The sequence below is a fragment of the Mus caroli genome, chromosome 8 (genome assembly GCF_900094665.2).
Source record: "Mus caroli chromosome 8, CAROLI_EIJ_v1.1, whole genome shotgun sequence".
Lineage (NCBI taxonomy): Eukaryota > Metazoa > Chordata > Mammalia > Rodentia > Muridae > Mus > Mus caroli.
The window spans coordinates 34,501,341-34,519,691 of NC_034577.1; the positions used below are offsets into that span (position 1 = coordinate 34,501,341).

At 40.9% G+C, this 18,351-nt stretch overlaps 1 protein-coding gene across 1 annotated transcript in view; it reads right to left on the minus strand.

The window, feature by feature from the left end:
• Mtmr7 (myotubularin related protein 7) overlaps positions 1–18,351 on the minus strand; it is a 79,450-nt gene continuing 61,099 nt past the window's right edge. The window contains exons 8-14 of the mRNA XM_021169676.1: positions 13,209–13,318; positions 11,799–11,924; positions 10,059–10,108; positions 7,001–7,201; positions 4,668–4,808; positions 3,196–3,322; positions 1–848 (exon numbers count right to left, since the gene is read on the minus strand). Of these exons, the coding sequence (XP_021025335.1) occupies positions 486–848; positions 3,196–3,322; positions 4,668–4,808; positions 7,001–7,201; positions 10,059–10,108; positions 11,799–11,924; positions 13,209–13,318 (1,118 nt within the window). The 3' untranslated portion in view covers positions 1–485. The remainder of the gene's footprint in view (positions 849–3,195; positions 3,323–4,667; positions 4,809–7,000; positions 7,202–10,058; positions 10,109–11,798; positions 11,925–13,208; positions 13,319–18,351) is intronic.

Genomic DNA, 18,351 nt, shown 5'->3' on the forward strand with positions numbered 1-18,351 from the left:
AAAAATAAAATGATTACATTTATTAACAGAAAAGGGTACTCTCAGTATTTATTTTTTTTAAATATTGTTAAAGGCAGAAGGAAATGTCAAAAGTTCCCGAATGCAACCTGCATCTGGAAGTGAAATCAAAGTCCAAACATTATCAGGTATGGGAGAAAACAGGAGGGCTTTTAAGCAGACACATGCTATGCCAGGGAAGACTGTCTGGACAACCTTGGGTGAAGATACTCTTCCTGTAGTGAATATAATTTTCATAGTCTAGCATGAGCCTCAGGAATGATGATCAGTCTTCAGTATGACTTGATAAAAGAACTGGCTATTGATAAAGAGCTTTTTCTTTTTTTTTTTTTTTCCATTTTCTCAGCTGTAATTTTATGGTTCTGGATAGAACTTGTCATTTCTCAACATTTTTACTACGAATTGCACTTTCCCCTTAATTTGAAAGTGTTTCTGTGTCTTTTACTTTGGAACTCCAAAGGGGAACTTCAGGCAGTGAGAAACACAGCTTCGTCAGAGTCCCGGTCCTTGCCACTGTCTTCGCTGGGTGCATGTTCACCACCACTGGGAGATCGACAGCTCAAATCCTCCACCCCAGACTCTTGATCACTATTCACTGAGAGATCGGGGTCTGAGCTTTTTAAATTGTCTTGGGTTAGAATCAGAGCAGAATCTTCATCACCCTGGGATGGGCTCCTGGATGGGAAGGACTTGATGTTCCCACTGTAATCCTGAGGAGTGTTGGCTGTGCTGTTGTCTGAGGTAGAAAACCCCGAGTGTTTGCTGGGCTCACTTTGCTTACTCTTCACTTTGGTACCATGTAAGTGGACTTTCTGAATTTTTTCCAGCCTCTAAAAAAATAAATAACAACTTTAAGAAAAGTCACAATTTATTCTTAGCATATATTATTTGCATACCTTTGACTCCCTCCCAGTTGAGGGTAACATTAAGGACAAGACTCTTATGGCAGCTGAAAAACCAGAGGACGTGAACATCAGCAAAACTAACCGAGAGGCTTGCTTTCTAATACAAGGATGGTAGTAAGCGCCTTGGTAAGACTGTCTACGATGTGAACAATACAATATGGTACACTACCTGGAAATGGACCCCCACACTTTTTTTATGACTATACAATTTGACATAATTATTTGCATTGTATTAACACTAAACTTTTTTCATTTTTGAAACATTTGTTTTATGTATATAGATATTTGCTTGTACTTAAGTCTGTACACCTTGTGTGTGCCTGGTACCTGTGGAGGTCAAGAGGCTGTTGGACCCCTAGGAAATAAAGTTACAGAGAACTGTAAGCTGCCATTTGAGTGCTAGGAATTGAAGCTGGGTCTGATGGAAGAGTTGTTTATGCTTTTAGAGGCTGAGCTACCTCTCTATCCCCAAGTATGTTTTTGTAAGGTAAGAATGATGTATTTATTTCATCAAAATAGGACTCGCTAGAAAATGTATCATTTCAGAGTATGTAATTTTATTCCTCCTCCCTAGAGTTGCATTTTGTGTCGAGTCTCTTATAATAAGTGCCACTTTTTGGTCTTCCTGTGTTCAAATATCAGGAATTCTCTGCTTCTTAGGGCTCAATTACATTCTTACACGTGTCTATACTGTTCCTCCACCAGATCACTGCAGGCTGTCTGTCCCACATACGTTTTACCTCAGTATCCTTTAATATAAGTAGGGAGTATGTGAAAATTAAGCATTACACATTCAGAAGCACTCCTAAGGGTTTCTAGTTTTAGTGCAGAAGAATTGTGCTGGACCATAGGGGGAACACAGTGAATTCAGACGCAGCCATAGCACATCTGCAGATTATCACACACAGAGTTCTTATATTCATTTCAGAATGGTAAGATGGTTTTCAGGGAAAGAGTACAGAAAGCACTGTAAAAAGTCTGAAAAAGCAGAGCCTGGACCTTGCAGTGGTTAGAAGGCCACAAAGGTAGGAAGCAGAAAATGTGAATTAAATGGGGAGCACTGGAAATGAGAACGGAAAGGGATTATGATGCATTATGGGAAAACCTTGAATACTATACTAAGAAACTTAAGCTATTTTAAAGAAATAAAGGAACATTTAATATTAAGGTACTTTTGATATTCTATATATCTTGTTTGTAACTTTACCAATTTTCAGTCAAAAGAACGCTATAATAAGCAGGGTCCTAAAATATAGAAAACTGGGTGTGTTTGTGAAAAATAAATTGACCTCCAAACTGTAAGTTTAATCTCAGTTTAATTTCAGTTCTGTGAGTTTGTACTTCAGTCCAAGGTCTCAGCTCTACTCCTACCTCTATAGTCACGCAGGTCATGTGAACCTGTGGAATGTAAGAATTACACTCAGGTACCAGAACTCACTATAAACCAGTGATCTTGCTGCACATAGTTAGAGCTACTTCTCCAGTGATGTACAGCATTGGGTACCTGAATGTAGGTAAGTACCTGACAGGTATCCAATATCCAATGTCTGGAGATTAAGAGACATCAGATCCCCTGAATTGTAGTTACCTATAGTTGTGAGCCACTAAACTAGTTGAGAACTAAAAGCTGATATTCTGTGAGAGTAGAACTCTTAACCACTAAGCCATCTTCAGCCCCATCTTGTTCTGTTAAAACATTGATTCTAACTTGAAAATACAAGTTCCAAACAGTGGGAATTTATAGCCAGTTCTTGGGCAAGTGAATGTTGAGGTAGAATATGATGAATGGGGCAGAATGAATAATACTCACTGAAGATGAAGGCAGCAAGTAAGAAATGCATTTATGTACAACACGCCTCTGCCCAATAATAAAAATTATATAACCAATCTCAGGTATTTACATATCAATGCAGTATTAATATATAATTTTAAAAGAGCAGAAGGTTTTCATTCATTTGAATGTATTCAATTTTGCCTTTTCACATTTTCATGAGTTTTGGGATTTTTTTTAAAGAAAACTTGGAAAAAAAAAAGAAAGATGGTGAAGGGAAAAATAAAATGTACTGACCAGTAATGGATTTCTACAAACTGAAGTGAGCCAAAAACTAACACAGATGGCTTAGTGTTAGGTTTGGGCTTCATTGTCTGGGTGTTGACCCACTGACTTAAAAATGGCTTGTGCTACATTTATGTTCTAGATCTTGAGGGTCTTCCTCGAGGTAATGCTCAAGAAATGGGCACAGGAAAATATAAACAATAGCAAGACTCTTACTTCTTCTAGGGACTCCAGTTCTTCCTCTAGCTGCTGGGACTCCTCCTTCACAGCCATGAGGTAATCTGTAACAGACTGTCGAGGCTGCAACCCCTTTTCAAAGCGGTTATACATCCCATTCCAAAACCTGGGAGGAAGGATAGCACATATCCCAGTCTGAAAGCCCACAATCCCAAGTCTTGTCTTATTAATAACCAACAGCAAGTTACAGCCCTGAAAAAGCAACTACTAAAAGTAATAATTTCAGGTTGATTTTTTTTCTAGGGTAGTTAACTTCTCTTAGGAAGAGTAAGTTTCTATTAATACTAAGTTAGAACATACATAATATGTTTTTCTATAGTGAAATGAAGCAACAAGCCAGGCAGTGGTGGTGCACACCTTTAATCCAGGGTTTGGGAGGCAGAGGCAGGTGGATTTCTGAGTTCAAGGCTAGCCTGGTCTACAGAGTGAGTTCTAGGACAGCCAGGGCTACACAGAGAAATCCTGTCTCAAAACAAACAAACAAAAAAAACCCAACAACAACAAAAACAAAACCCGAAGCAGCAAATTTTATCATTGGAACTTGAAGATTTGTGATTACATATTTAGAATTCCTGCTGCAAAGAAAATCTGGCCTTTAAACTTACAACAGCTTTGACTTTATTACAACAGAAATTGACATTTGCATTTTCAATAAATCTACCCTAGACAGTAAAGCATTATGGAATGCAGATGGAACAAGCTGTCATGCTGGGGGTATCTTCAGGTTTATTAAAAAGTGCCTGAGGGCGAGGTATCTTATTTATCTACAGCATGTAGAACAGTGCCTGGGCCACACTAAAGTAGTTTGAAACACTAGTTATGGCCTGTTAATGAATTAGCTATGATATAAATAACTGCAGTGTGCCTTGTTTAGTCTTAAAAGGTGCTGTTTTGTACAAGCCATGCAGGCATTTTTGATATAGGATTAATATTCTGCTATGCTGTCAGAAATAATACTGAGGGAACTAGTACTAGAACACACAGTGTGTCAAACTGTTGGATACAAGACTGAATTGACTCAAATGGAGAACATGCTTTAGGTATTTAGTGTATCTTCCCTAGAACCTGTGAAGACCACCCCAGTACCATCTTAAAACCAATGGTTTCCACAGGCAAATATTTCCACCAAACTTGTGCTTCAAATTCTACTTCAGCAGGACTTGATTTTCTTTCCTCCTTCATTTCCTTTCTTGTATTACATTACATTACAATTATGCTAATGGGAACTTGTATTGTTAAAGGCCTTATTGTAAAGTATCAATTTCTAAAGGGAATTTCCCATGTAAAGCAATGCAGAGAGAAACAGCACTGCCAGAAACGCCAAAATCAGCCAAGCATCTTCCCTGGTGGGTTTTGTCCAGCAAAGCCTTGAAGCTCTTATTTCATATACTTTGGCCTCTGAATGTTAAGTCATTACCAGCTGCAAACCACATCTGGCAAGACTGACTTACTTATAGGTGAAATTGCATGGAGCTGTAGGCAGATGAAGGCTCCCCTGGGTCTGACTGTGGTCAGCTCTAAACAGAGGATTGAGGTAGTCAGCTCGATTCTTCCACAGGTTTGACCACAAAGAGTAGGTTCTTTCTTGAATCCTGTTATTTCAAAGAAAGGCAAGAAATGACCAATCTTGGTTCTTATAAATAACAAGTAATTTACATTAAAGCTGAAAAATAATTAGCAGTGACATTACCACTGGCCAATGGCTTTTGGCATGGCTATAGTGGTCTCCACACCACTACTATTTGTACTAGCTTTGATGTAATGTGTGGTTATTTTGAGTACTTAAAGAAACATTGGTTTTATCTTTTTTTTTTTTTTTTTCAGTTTTTATCCCCCAAGTGATTATTGGATACTTTGTAAGCACCATGCTAAATGTTTCAAGTTTTATTTAATCCACAGCTCCTGTATGTCCTATTTTCTGCATGAAGGGAGAAATGAATGGAAAGTAGTCTCTTCAAATCCCACAAGTAGTTAATAGAAAAACCAGTATTGAAAGCCAAGCAGATATCATTAAGATTGGCTATCCTAGTACAACAGACCACAAACTATCCAGAAAAACAAGTGAGACTAAAGGATATGCTCTGCTGTGTACGCATTCTTACTCATGTATGCTGTGGTTTCAACACAGGATAGCCTTCAACCTCAGGAGTCCTCCTTTGAGGAACTGTGAACCCTTTCTGCTTTTTCCATCTCACTGTATATGAAGGAAGTGGGAAGTTGTGTGTGGGCATCCACGTGTATAGGCAAATGTGTGTGGGTGCACGTGGATGTGCGTGCATGTACAAGTGGAGGCTTGTAATTGATGTCAAGCATCATCCTTAACTGTTCTACCTTACTCATTGAGGCAGGCCCTCTCAATCAACCCCCCACCTCACAGTTCACAGTCAGCCGCTCTGGGGGAACTGTATTACATTAGTTCTGGGATCTCAAACTGCAGTCCTCCTGTTTGTGGCAACTATTAACCACTCATTTATCTCCCAAATGCCACTTGTTTTTTGAGTAAGGATCTCTTACTGAACCGAGATCTAAAAGGATCTGTGAGTGTCTATTTCCCAGCACAGGGATTATAAGCATAACAACCAAACTGAAGAGATGGCTGGCTAAGCAGTTCTTTCAGAGGACCCAGGTTCAGTTCCAAGTACCCACATGCTGGCCTGTAACTTCAGTAACCGGGGATCCAGTACCCACTCCTGACCTCTGCATGGATCAGAGATGTGTGCAGTGTACATTCTTACATTCAGGCAAAACACACCCCTAATAAAAAATAATATATCATTTGTGAGTGTGCTGCTATACACAGTGTTTGTTTTGTTTTGTTTTGAAATGTGAGTTCTGGGGCTTGATCTTAGGTCCTCATCCTTAGAGAGGAACCACTCTGTGAACAAGCATGGACTGTGTAGAAATCATACTTGATGTTTCATGGAGAGAAAAAAGCAGCATCCACTACAAAAAAAAAAGTCATTTTCTATTCCACCCCAGATGGCACGAACCTTCTAAAATCTACTTGATTTGATCGCATCTTTTCTACAATGAAACTGGATGCCATACACAACACAGTATAGTTAAAATCATTTTCATGCTTTAAGTACCTCAAAAAGTTCTTTAATTTGCATTTCTTAAATCACCTTAATTCACAATATTATTTGAGATTCCACATTTCAGATATTATTAGTCTTGACTAATGGACCACAGTTTTAATCTAACCTGGCTGGAGGCGTCAAGTGTGGTGGTGCTCAGGTGCAAAGGTCATGAGTTCCTATTTTCTATACTACAGGCTATACTGTGACACTCCATCGCAAGTAAATCAGGGGTTTGGAGGGAGTAAATGCCTATATATATATATAATCTACTTGAATGAAAATGTCTTTATAATTAAACTCATCAGCTGCTATGTGTACTGAATATACTCAATAATAATAAAAAAACTAAAAACCTAATGGCCTCAGTTTCAAATATGCTTTTCCCTTTAATTTGAAGTTTTCATTATCTCTATCAAATATACTTAACATTTTTTTAAAGACAAAATTAATTTAATCGCAGAAGTTTCCTTTAATTATTAATGGCAAGTCTTCTCACTTATCTGATTCAGACAGAAATTCCCAGGAAAAAGTGACTGCATGTATTTGTGAGCTGGTATCATTTAAACCACTTATGAAATGATGTCAGGAATAGGAAAAGAATGTAGAATAATTTTGTAACTCAATTAAGCAGTTCTCATAATGATGAAAATCTATATGAAACTCCCAGTTGCCCAAATCATTAAAAATTGGACACCAAGACTTACTTGAGTTCTCGCCTCTCCTTCTGGCTGTTACACAGGAAGTTCCCAAACTGGCAGGAATAAACATGATGCTGAATGTGAGTCAGAAACCTCTCGTTGAACTCAAAGGCGCAAGGGAACTGTTCTGTTAACTGCCAGACACACTCGATGAACTGGTCGATTACTGGAGAGATTTCTTTTGGGTCACCATCTAAGTTGCCATATCTATAAAACAAAGTATTCTAGACTTTATAATATAGGAGGTTTTTGTTTTAATTAGAGACCTACAAAGGCAACGATCATCATAAAAGCAACTTTAATTCCTAAGTAAATTATAAAAATTTAGGATGAAATAGGAAAATAAACTTTAAAAGTCCAATTGGACGATAAAGATTGTAATGAAAGTCTGGATGGAGAAGAGAATATGTGAAACAGAAAACTTTTCCTGAACAAATTTTACTTTTTTAATTAAAAGTTTACTTTTGAAGTTTGTTAGGTTGATGCAGAAGCAATTCTAAAGCAGCTTGTAGGTTTCTTTAACATTTGCAGTGCTAGCTGTAAAGAGCATTTCTTCAGGAGAGCTGACCTAGATCCCGCCCTGCTGCTCCCACTCACATTTCTCTACTGAGACTGTCAGTGAATGACTAAGAACAATCCGGGTCTCATCCCCAGCCTGGAGCAGCCTGCTTGAAGGTGCCTTCCCTCCATCCTACTTACACTCTGGGGGCTCTGCAGAACCTTGCTGTGGGACCAGCTTGTCCTCCTTCCTGTGGACATCTCAGCTCTCCCTTCGTGTCCCATTCGATTCCCATGGCTCTGTGTCAGCCTGATGCCTGGTAGCTCTCTCTCCTGGGGCACCATGGCCGTTTCTGGCAGGGCCTTGGGGAAGGGACTCATACTCGCCTTCCTGTCCTCCGTTAGGACCTCTCTCTCCTTTAACACGACTTGCAAGATTTGGTCTCCTGGTCACACTAGTTCACGGTGGACCCCACTTCTAGGTTTGAACAGGATCCCCTTAGCTCTCTCCTGAAACCCCTTTCAGCCTTTTCTCCTACTGTCCTAGTTAGGGTTTTACTGCTGTGAACAGACACCATGACCAAGGCAAGTCTTATAAAAACAACATTTAATTGGGGCTGGCTTACAGGTTCAGAGGTTCAGTCCATTATCATCAAGGCATCAAGGTGGGAGCATGGCAGTATCCAGGCAGGCATGGCACAGGAGGAGCTGAGAGTTCTGTCTTCATCCAAAGGCTGCTAGTGGAAGACTGACTTCCAGACAACTAGGGTGAGGATCTTATACCCACACCCACAGTGACACACCCATTCCAACCAGGTCACACCTATTCCAACAAGGCCACACCTTCAGATGGTGCCACTCCCTGGTCCAAGGATATACAAACCATCACACCTACCTAGTTCAATCCTTCCTGCCACCCATAGACTTGCACAAGCATTCTCTACCCAGCAACCCACAGCCACACTCCTAAGAACAAAGAAGACCACAGAAACCAAGGAACAAAACACCTACCAAGTGTCAATACCTAGAATTATAGTCATTCCACATTCAGAAGCCCAGACACCAGTATAAAAACAGTAACAGCCAGAACTGTATGTCTCCCCTAGAGCCCAGCAACCATATCACAACAGGCCCTGAGTATTTCAACATAGCTGAAGCACAAGGAAAAGACCTTAGAATATCCTTTATGAATATTATAGAGGTCTTTAAAGAAGCAAATAAATCCCTTAAATCTGTGAAATCACAAACAGTGGGAGGAAATGAACAAAACAGCTGGAGCCAGGAAGTGGAAGTGTAACCAATAAAGAAATCCTAAACTGAGGGAAATCTGGAAACAAAAACATTAAGGGCCAAGTGGTGGTGGCGGCGCACGCCTTTAATCCCAGCAGTTAGGAGGCAGAGGCAGGCGGAGCTCTGAGTTTGAGGCCAGATAAGTCTGCAGAGTTAAGTTCCAGGTCAGCCAAACCTACACAGGGAAACTCTGAAAACAAAATTTAAGAGCTTGAGTAGAGGCTGGCTTTTCCAACAGAAATTGATATAGAAGAAATCTCAGGCATTGAAGACAAGATAGAAGAAATGGATACCTTGGTCAAAGAAAATGTTAAATCTAAAACAATCCTGGCACAAAGCATCCACAAAACACTACCGCTTCTACTAAAAGAACATCAATAAAATAACACATAATGACATTCTACTGTACTTACAGATCAGTACTTGCTCAGCCATCGTCAACAAAGCTCTCTTTTGCAGCAGAGACAGCAAAAAATGCAAAGACACAGCCAGACAATATGCAGAGAGCGGGAGACCTTAGAACACTCAGCTCTAAATGGTATGTATCCTGGCAGAAAGAGTATAGGAACTAGAGGGTTGGAGGAAAGACACCAGGAAAACAAGGAAGGCCCCCTAAATCAATATGGTGCCCATGTGAATGCAGAGACTGAGGCGGCCTGCACCAGGTGGGACCCTAGAGCTAAACGAAGTGGGTACAGGTTCCTTTTCCTAATTCACAAGTTATCTCCAACTGACCACATGCAAATGGGAATTTAAGTTTCATCCAAGGGAATCTCACTAGGGAAACAGTACTCTTAAGGCACACTGAATGTCCAGCAGCAGATGACCAACAGAAAGCAAACAACTGCATCTTTGGAGGTGCCTTGTCTCTTCATGTCATGTCAGGGCTTTGCTTGTTTGTTTGTTTTCCCATGTTTTATCTTTTAAATTGTTTTTTATCTTTTATTGTTTCTTACCAAACAGGTTTGTAGATATTATGGCTTCTGGTTTTGTGTTTTTATAGATCCTTGAGTGTACAAATGAGTAAGTCTCTATATTCTCTAGAATCTTCTTAGGCTCTGCTCCTTTTATTTGTTTTGTCCTATTTCAATGTGTTTATTTTTGTTTTATCTTCTTCTATTTTATTATCATACCTTAGATACCTGTTCGTTTTCTAATGAGAGGTAGAACAGGGTTAGATACCTATGGGAGAGTGTGGGGAGGAGAGGAAAAATGTAACCAGGATATAGTATATTAAAAAATAAGCATTTTCAATAAAAGAAAAAATATTGCTTACCTATGATTAAATTTATGTCCGAAGGAAATCCAGTCCTTTTCAATTAATACCTACACACACACACACACAAAGAATAAAATACGGAAGCCTGTAAGGGAAACATCAGAGAAGCAAACTAATAAAAAAGGACTGAGTTCGTGGGAGCAACGGAAACTCCCACATGCCTGAGAATATGTTCTCCCACAGGAGGGGTTCATTTGTGCAAGAGCACGTGGTGTTCCACAGAGGACAAAGGCCCTAGCACCCGTATGGCTCCTCACAACTGTCCATCACTCCAGGCCCACAAGCACATGGTGCACACATACATACTTGCAAGCAAAACCTCTTACATAAAACAATAGTAAATAGATCTTAAAAGAACCACATTATCTAGAATGTATCCAAAATGAAGGCCTTCTCTATGAAAATTGGAAGGCATGTGTGAGACAGCAGTAACTACCCAGTCCCCCTGTGTGCCAGGCTCTGTGCTTGCTGTCATCTTGCTGGTTTGGTAGCCATCATTCCCCATTCCTCTAGAGAAGGGGAATAAAGATGAAATGTTCTCCACAAGTCAGGTCTCACGGAGTACTTCATGTCCTATTCTCTCTATTCTTAACCTCATCTTAACCAACATGGAATGCTGTTTTCTTTTTAACAAATGGTTAATGAAACAATGTGGAATAGTTTCATTAATATCACTCTTTAGAACTGATGTCTGCCCTCTAAATGCCTTTTATAAGTGTAATAGCTTAATGTGGGAAGGTTGTTGTGTAGGAAAGAAAAAGACTCATGGCATTATGTACATAGGAAATTTGATGCTCTCAACTAAACAAAGGCATCTAGTCTGCTCAGGAATACACCGAGGCAGGGACATTCAGATCTCATTTGTCTAAAGTAGTATGTTCTGACGAAGTGGCCTGCCTCTTCTGCCTTCTCCCCAGGGTAACAGCTGACATGACTCACAAAACTGGTCCAGTGATACAGATTTTTGTGTGTGTGGAGTTTCTGTGAGCCTCTGTCCCAAGCAGATTCAGGGTCCACCAAAGTACTTTCTATCAATTTACAGTCAAGGGGCAGGTACCAGGTCACCTAGTCACCACACAACCCCTACATCTTTTGAAGGCCTTCTGCCAGCTCATTCCTAACATCCCAGACTACTGCAGCTAAAGTCAAAGTCAAATTGTGATATACACCCAAAAGGTTCCAGCTCTCAAGATGTGTTCCCAATTCCAGCAAAGACAGAAAACATTGAAATTCAATACTATCAGCCAGTTCTGTCAGGGACCACTTAAAAAATAGGAACTTAGGAGGGAATATTGTTTCTTTTTTTTTTTTCCTTCCAAGAACTATTTGTATGTACAAAACTGAACTTTTCCAAATTTTTTTTTCATGTTTTCTGTTGATATAGTCATACACTACTCCAACTTGAGATACTTAGGAACAAATTATGTATACAAACCATTATTTTCCAAACTTTTTAATATATTTTATATTTACATATTTTTATTATATACTTATATATTTATGTATTTTAAATTGCGTCTGAATTCACATCTAGGAGCATTGGGCTAAACTAGTTTCAACATCCTCAATATTAATGAATTTCAGGCCTATTTCAATTTCTACCCTTTAATCAACCTTGCTGATGTACTAAGAGAAGAATAGTGCTGACTAGACAAAACAAAGGTGGCAGGATTCTAAAAATGAAGTGCCCTGCTGGTCAAGGGTCTGCTCAGTCAGGAAGGTTCTCGCCAGACTCACCATGAATCCTTTCAGCGTCCGGTAGTAAGGGTCCAGCAGCAGGCTTGCCACCGAGCACACCTGGGCCGTTCTATCCCAGCCATCAGAACAGTGGACAAGCACACTTGCCCCTTCCTCTGAAACTGCCTGAAATGACAGTCACTGTGACCATTAGGTTTGGCTACAAACTAAGGGAACTCGCAATCAGCACTTAGGCCCAGCCTTCTTAGAACTAGCAGACAGAGTTTTTCTTTCTCATTACATTTAAAGGCCAACACTCAAATCACCACAAATTAACACATGTACTAACTACTATATGCACTGTGTAACACACCTTCATGACCCGTCCCCACTCGCCTGCAACACAAATCTTACGGAAATTCTGGGGCCTTTTCTAAAAAGGGAAGTACATAAATTCTAATTTATCAAATTATAAAGTTACAGATAAAAAGAAAAGGGCCAAGTAATATGTTCAGAGGAAGAGAAGGTAAAAGACTATGTCAGGAACTGTATGAAAGAATTTCTTTTCTTTTCTTTTTTTTTTTTTTTTTTTTTTTTTTAATTTTCCGAGATAGGGTTTCTCTGTGTAGCCCTGGCTGTCCTGGAACTCACTTTGTAGACCAGGCTGGCCTCGAACTCAGAAATCCGCCTGCGCCTGCCTCTGCCTCCCGAGTGCTGGGATTAAAGGCGTGCGCCACCACCGCCCAGCATGAAAGAATTTCTATCTGTTCTCACTTATGTGCATCTTCAGGTGTCTTGCACTGGGAAAGACAGTGATTATGTAGCATTTATCATTAGTGAGTGTGTGTGTGTGTGTGTCATTCATGTAAGAGGCTTGACTTCATACTGCTTACTACTGCATCCACAGCACAATGCCAGACATTAAACAAGGATGAATAGCTAATAAACAGCATCACCATCACAAAGTCATGGTTCTCTCTAGGCAGAAATCTAAGAGGAATTCATTTATAGGAAACCCCCAATATCATAACAGAATTATTAAACACTTTACATTAAAACATTTTATATTGAAAAAAAAAACTAGTTTACATTTACGTTCCATCAAGGTTCTTCCAATGGCAGAATGGAATCTGTCAGCTTTTGCTTAAGTCATGACGGAAAAGCAGGATCTACTGACTATAACCTAAGCCCCCATCACTGAGGTGACTCGCAGTCTCCTATAGAAAAGTCTTTCCTTTGTCCAGGAGTAAATCTGATGAAAGAGAATATTCTGGAAATATTTTAGCATTTGACCACTTTCTTAACACAGTTATCTGCCCACTGCACTCTGTCACAAAATCATGTTCAGCACATGAGGTCAGCAAAGCCTGCTACCCACTCGTGAATACAGGAGAGCCAACAGGAACACAGCTCTGAGGTTATACTAGCCTCATGTCTACTCCCTTAACTCATTGCTATGTCTTCACAAACCTTTGCAATGAAGATCCCTGCATCCATGATGGCTTTGATGTGCCTCAGCCAGCCTGAGTTCTCCAGCCCCCACAGGAAATCACTCATAGAGGGAGATTTAAGTTCACACACTGTAAGAAAAACCATGTTACAAACGTGAAATTAAGGCAATCTCTCATTCTACATGACCATACTTTAGAGTGACTTGTTAGCTCGTTAGCTTTAGTAGATACAGTCTAGCTAGTCAATAATTATCCAAGTTGTAAAATTAGACTCTATTGAATCACTTCAAATAAGTCTTTAATTTTTTTTCTCTGATAAGGCGACACACTGAATCTATGAGAATCCTAAAAGTTATGAAAATCATTGACGGTTGCCATTGCACAAGTCCAGCACAGACTATTCACTTACCTTTCTGGTGAAGATATTACAATTGTACAGCTAAGGAGCACTTGCCTTAAGAATACTCGGGGGGGTGGGGGGGATCATCGCAATGCTGAGTCTAGCAATTAACCAATGAGAATGGGTCACCATCTCAGTGCTTTAGTGTAGGACTGTTACAAGAACTCACAATGGAATAATCCTAAAAGTATTCCCCACATGGAAAGGACAGAGCTCCTTTTGGCAGCAGCCTAGTAGGTGGCAGTGTAACTTGTGTACAGAATGAGGTCTACACCTTTGCTCCCAGTCTCGTGCATCAGGCCCTTTGACTAAAAGAAAAGCAAGGATCCCAGCAATGATATCTATCTTTATACATCCAAAGCAGGTATACAGGCCCTTCTAAAAGTATCATCAACAAGAAACAGTGTTGTCAAGAGCTCATCTTGTATTTAACACAAGAAACTAAAAGCCTTAGAGCTAATAGTCTATGCATCTCCAACACAGCATCTCAAACCTTATGAGTATCCATGGGTACCAAAAACTCTGAAGTCTTATAGATAAAACTGGGAAAATTAAATAGTGTGATCTATGGTTTTATTTGCCATAGATATAGTCTATGTATGCTCTAAGTATATTCTATGATTCTCTCATCCATGCAGTAAACATACAAGAGCCAGGGTGCTCTGCGTCCTACTCCCAACTGTCAGTAGTGCTGTATAATCTTACAGGTGTTATTCATCCCCTGGAGCCTCAGTTTNTTCAGTNTTTTTTTTTTTTTTTTTTTTGAGATAATTTAATTACATCTCTTCTTTCCCTTTTCTCCCTCTAAACGTCCCCATATACCTCTCCCCATTCCCCCTCCAAATTCATGGCCTATTTTCTCACTTAACTATTATTGCAAGTGTGTGTGTGTGTTCTTAAGAACAACCTTTGTGTCCATACAGTGTTATCCGTATGTACGTTTTTAGGGCTAACTGTTTAGTACTGAATAACCAATCCATGCGTATACTCTCCCAGGGGCAGCGGGAGGGCGGTGGCGGGAGACTACCTCTCCTACTCCCAGGTTTTCTCAGTTGTCTATAGTTCTTTGTGTACAGATGAGGCTCTATGGACTGGCTCAGATTACATGGTCCTCACTGTTGCCTCTCAATTCCAGATCTCTTTCATAATTCAAATGAGAGCCAGTAGAAGTTCTACGGATCAGATGTCTTAAGCCCTGCCTTGAGTGCTTGCCACTCTTCCCATAAATCTACCACCAATTCCTGACACATTGATCAATGGAATAGAATTGAAGATCCATTTATAAACCCACACTCTTATTGTCCCCTAAGTTTGACAAAGAGGCCAGCAATATGCATAGGAGAAATTGCATCTTCAACAAATGATGCTGGTCAAACTGGATAGCTACTCATGGAAGAATGAACCTACATCCTTATCTCTCACCCTGCACAAACCAAATGGAAGTGACTCAGAGTATCTAAGATAACTTGAATCTGTTAGAGGAGAAAGTTGAGAATAAACTTCAACTTGTAGACATAAAAAAGGAATTTCTGAACAAGGCCCCAGTAGCACAGAACTGATAAATGAGACTGTGAACCTAAAATACTGCTGAACAATTCAAGCAAAGAAGGAGCTTATAGAATGGGGGAACCTTCGTCAGCTACACATCTGGCAGAGAGTTAATGTAGCTCCTAACCGCAGTAGAGACACTTTTCCTTTCCTTTCCTTTTTTTCCCTTTTTTTATTTTTCCTAATTTTTATTTTATTTATTTTATTTTTTTTTTTGGTTTTTCTAGACAGGGTTTCTCTGTATAGCCCTGGTAATAGACAGCAATTAATATTTGATCAATATCCAGAGTATAAGATACTGAACATCAGGGCGGCTCAGGGATCATCACAGAGGAGAAGAGACTACAAAAGGAGCCATCTCGGTGGAAGACTAGAACAGGACTGATTTCTGCACCCACAGGACAGCAGCACATATGAACTCAGCATGCACAAGACGTGCACAAGCTCAAGGCTGACAAAAGCCCAGTGTAGGATGAGGGAGGTGGTCACAAAGCCCCACATCTAGCCAAGGAGATATGGCCATAAATTACTGCTGGGAAAGCAAGAGGGAAAGCTAGCTTTCTGCAAGGACGTGGTGGTCTCTGTCAGGTCAGTAGATAGTCTTATACCTACGCATATACTGCCATCACTAAGGGGACACACTGGCTTTTAACATAAAGGAAACAATATTGGGAGGGAATATGTGATGGTGACAAAGCAGAAGCCAAAGAGGAGGGACTGAGTGGGTGATGGTCTTGATTCAAACACACGGTCTCAAACAATAAAAAATAACCTACACTTTTTATTATTTTTAGAATCTAACTACCAGATAGCTTAAAACCACACACACACACACACTCACAGCTATGGCCTGCATTACATTTCTGTGGACAGTGGTGGTTTAGGATGCTAATGGAAGTTTATTTTGCTATACATACCTTTAAAATACATTGTAAAAGCAAATTACATAAGTAAATTGTAAAAGCATGCATTCCCTCAAACACACTAGGTCATTAATCTTGATGCAGTTTAAGGTATGAAAAGCGAGAAAAAGTCACTCAGAAAGGAAGGAAGATCATTTAGGAAACATAGCACAGAAAAGCTAAAGCTCTAATGACTCCCAGAAAGCAATGTAGCCACGGTGCACCTCGGAAGTTTTCCTGCGCTCAGAGAAGAAAATCATTAGCAGACAGACAGTGGAAGTTACTGCACAGGCCAAATGCCAGCCCCTAGTTGCCACCAAGAAAAGCTCAGCCTGACATATGCAACAGGCCCTCCACGTGGCAGACTCACCTCAGTCAGTACACACTGCCCAAGGACACAGCCCAGCAGGAAGGGAGGTGAATTCTAGCACCCTCTGTGAGTTTTTAATACTCCCTGGATGCCTGGTGCTTACAACATCCAACCTCAGGCCATGGCCCAAAATTTTCAACTTAATCCGAAAATACACACATTCCCAGGAGAGGCAATGAGATTCAGCTGCTTCCATTAAGTCTTCCATACAAAACACAGTCTTGAAGTTCTTTCAGTTAAGAGGCCTACCCTTGGGTTGATACTGCAGGACCTGTGGGTTGCTTAGCATACGTATTTCTTTCAGAAAATCTAGCAGGCCTAAGGGATATCTGGACAATGGAAATGTGTAGCTCAGCCCAGGACAAAGGCTGTTTACTCTCTCTTCCCACAGGGGGCAGAGATGACAGAAAGTTTAAAGCTCAAGTCTCTAGACTCTGCAGGTAACCTGGAGACAGCCTGTGCTGACAGTGAGCGGGAGAATTGAGCAGGGCGAGAGAGAACACCAGCGTCTGTCACAGGAGGGATGGGCTTCTGGGCTCCTGCCGTCAGCTCATTCCTTCCAGCTCTTGGGTACCAATTCTGATGTCAGGAACACTGAAATGGCATATGCTTGGGAAATTAATCCCCCACCTCCCACCCCCAGACTTCAGGCAAGGTGACAGCTGCGAGAATGTTTTCCCCTAATGGCCAGTGGCCACTCAAAGCAAACAGCTCTGTGGATGATTAACACACATGACAGATGGGGCTACACTTGAAACTGAAACAATTAGTGCCCAGGCTTTTAAATACGAAACTGTTGTGTTTGTTTGGATAAACTCGGGATAAGGGAGAAATACTGATTTGTTCACTCTTGTTGCCAAAGCAGAACCAATATTTACAAACCATTTTGCTGAACAAAGTCCATGTCAGCTGACCTCAGAAGCATATGCCACAGACTGCAGAGAAATGTACCTGCCAGCCTGGAGCTAGACGCTGGGTCTCATGATACTGTTTTATATAACAGGGCATTTCTACTGTACAAGCACACAGAACACTGCAAAAAAATTAAAAGCCAATATAAAGTGTACTTTAGAACTCAACAAACAGGAAAGTCACTCAGAAGAAAAGCAGTGTAGCCTGGTCTTCCCCACACACTTCCTCCTGTGCAAATGTTTTGCAAGGTGAGAGAAAACACAAAGGGGGCATGGCTGGCTCCTCTTCTCCCACTGAGGCCAGACCTGGCAGTCCTCTGCTATATATGTGTTGTGGGAGGTGGGGGTGGGGTGAGGGTTGGGGAGCTAGGACCAGCTAGTGTATGCTGCCTGGTGGCTCAGTGTCTGAGTGATCTCAGGGGTCTGGGTTAGTTGAGACTGCTGGTCTTCCTATGGGGTTGCTCTCCTCCTTTCCCTTTCTCTCCCAGCCTTTCCCTAATTCAACCACAGGATCTTCAACTTCAGTCCAGTGGTTGGCTGTAAGTATCTGCATCTGTCTCAGTCAGCTGCTGGCAGAGCCTCTAAGAGGACAGCCATGTTAAGCTCCTGTCTGTAAACACACCAGAGCATCAGTTTTTGTCCCTAGAGTTCTTTAGACAGGAACAATTCTGGGTCAGATTTTTTTGACTGTGGGATGGCAACCCCATCCCTCCACTTGATGCCATCTTTCTACTGGAGGTAGACTCTACATGTTCCCTCTCCCCACTGCTGGGCATTTCATCTAAGGTCCCTCCCTTTGAGTCCTGAGCAAGTAGGGAGGCCTGGCGGGGGGGGGGGGGGGGGGGGGGGGGGGGGGGGGGGGGTTGAATCCTGTGGGAGATAGTGGGGGAGGAGGAATGGGATGAGGAACTGTGGGAGGGGCAACTGGGAGGGGGCAACAGCTGGACTGTAAAAAACTAAAAGCAACTAAATAAAAACAAAAAGAACACATTAAATTTTAAAAAAGAAAAAAGAATGGGGCATGGGCTGAG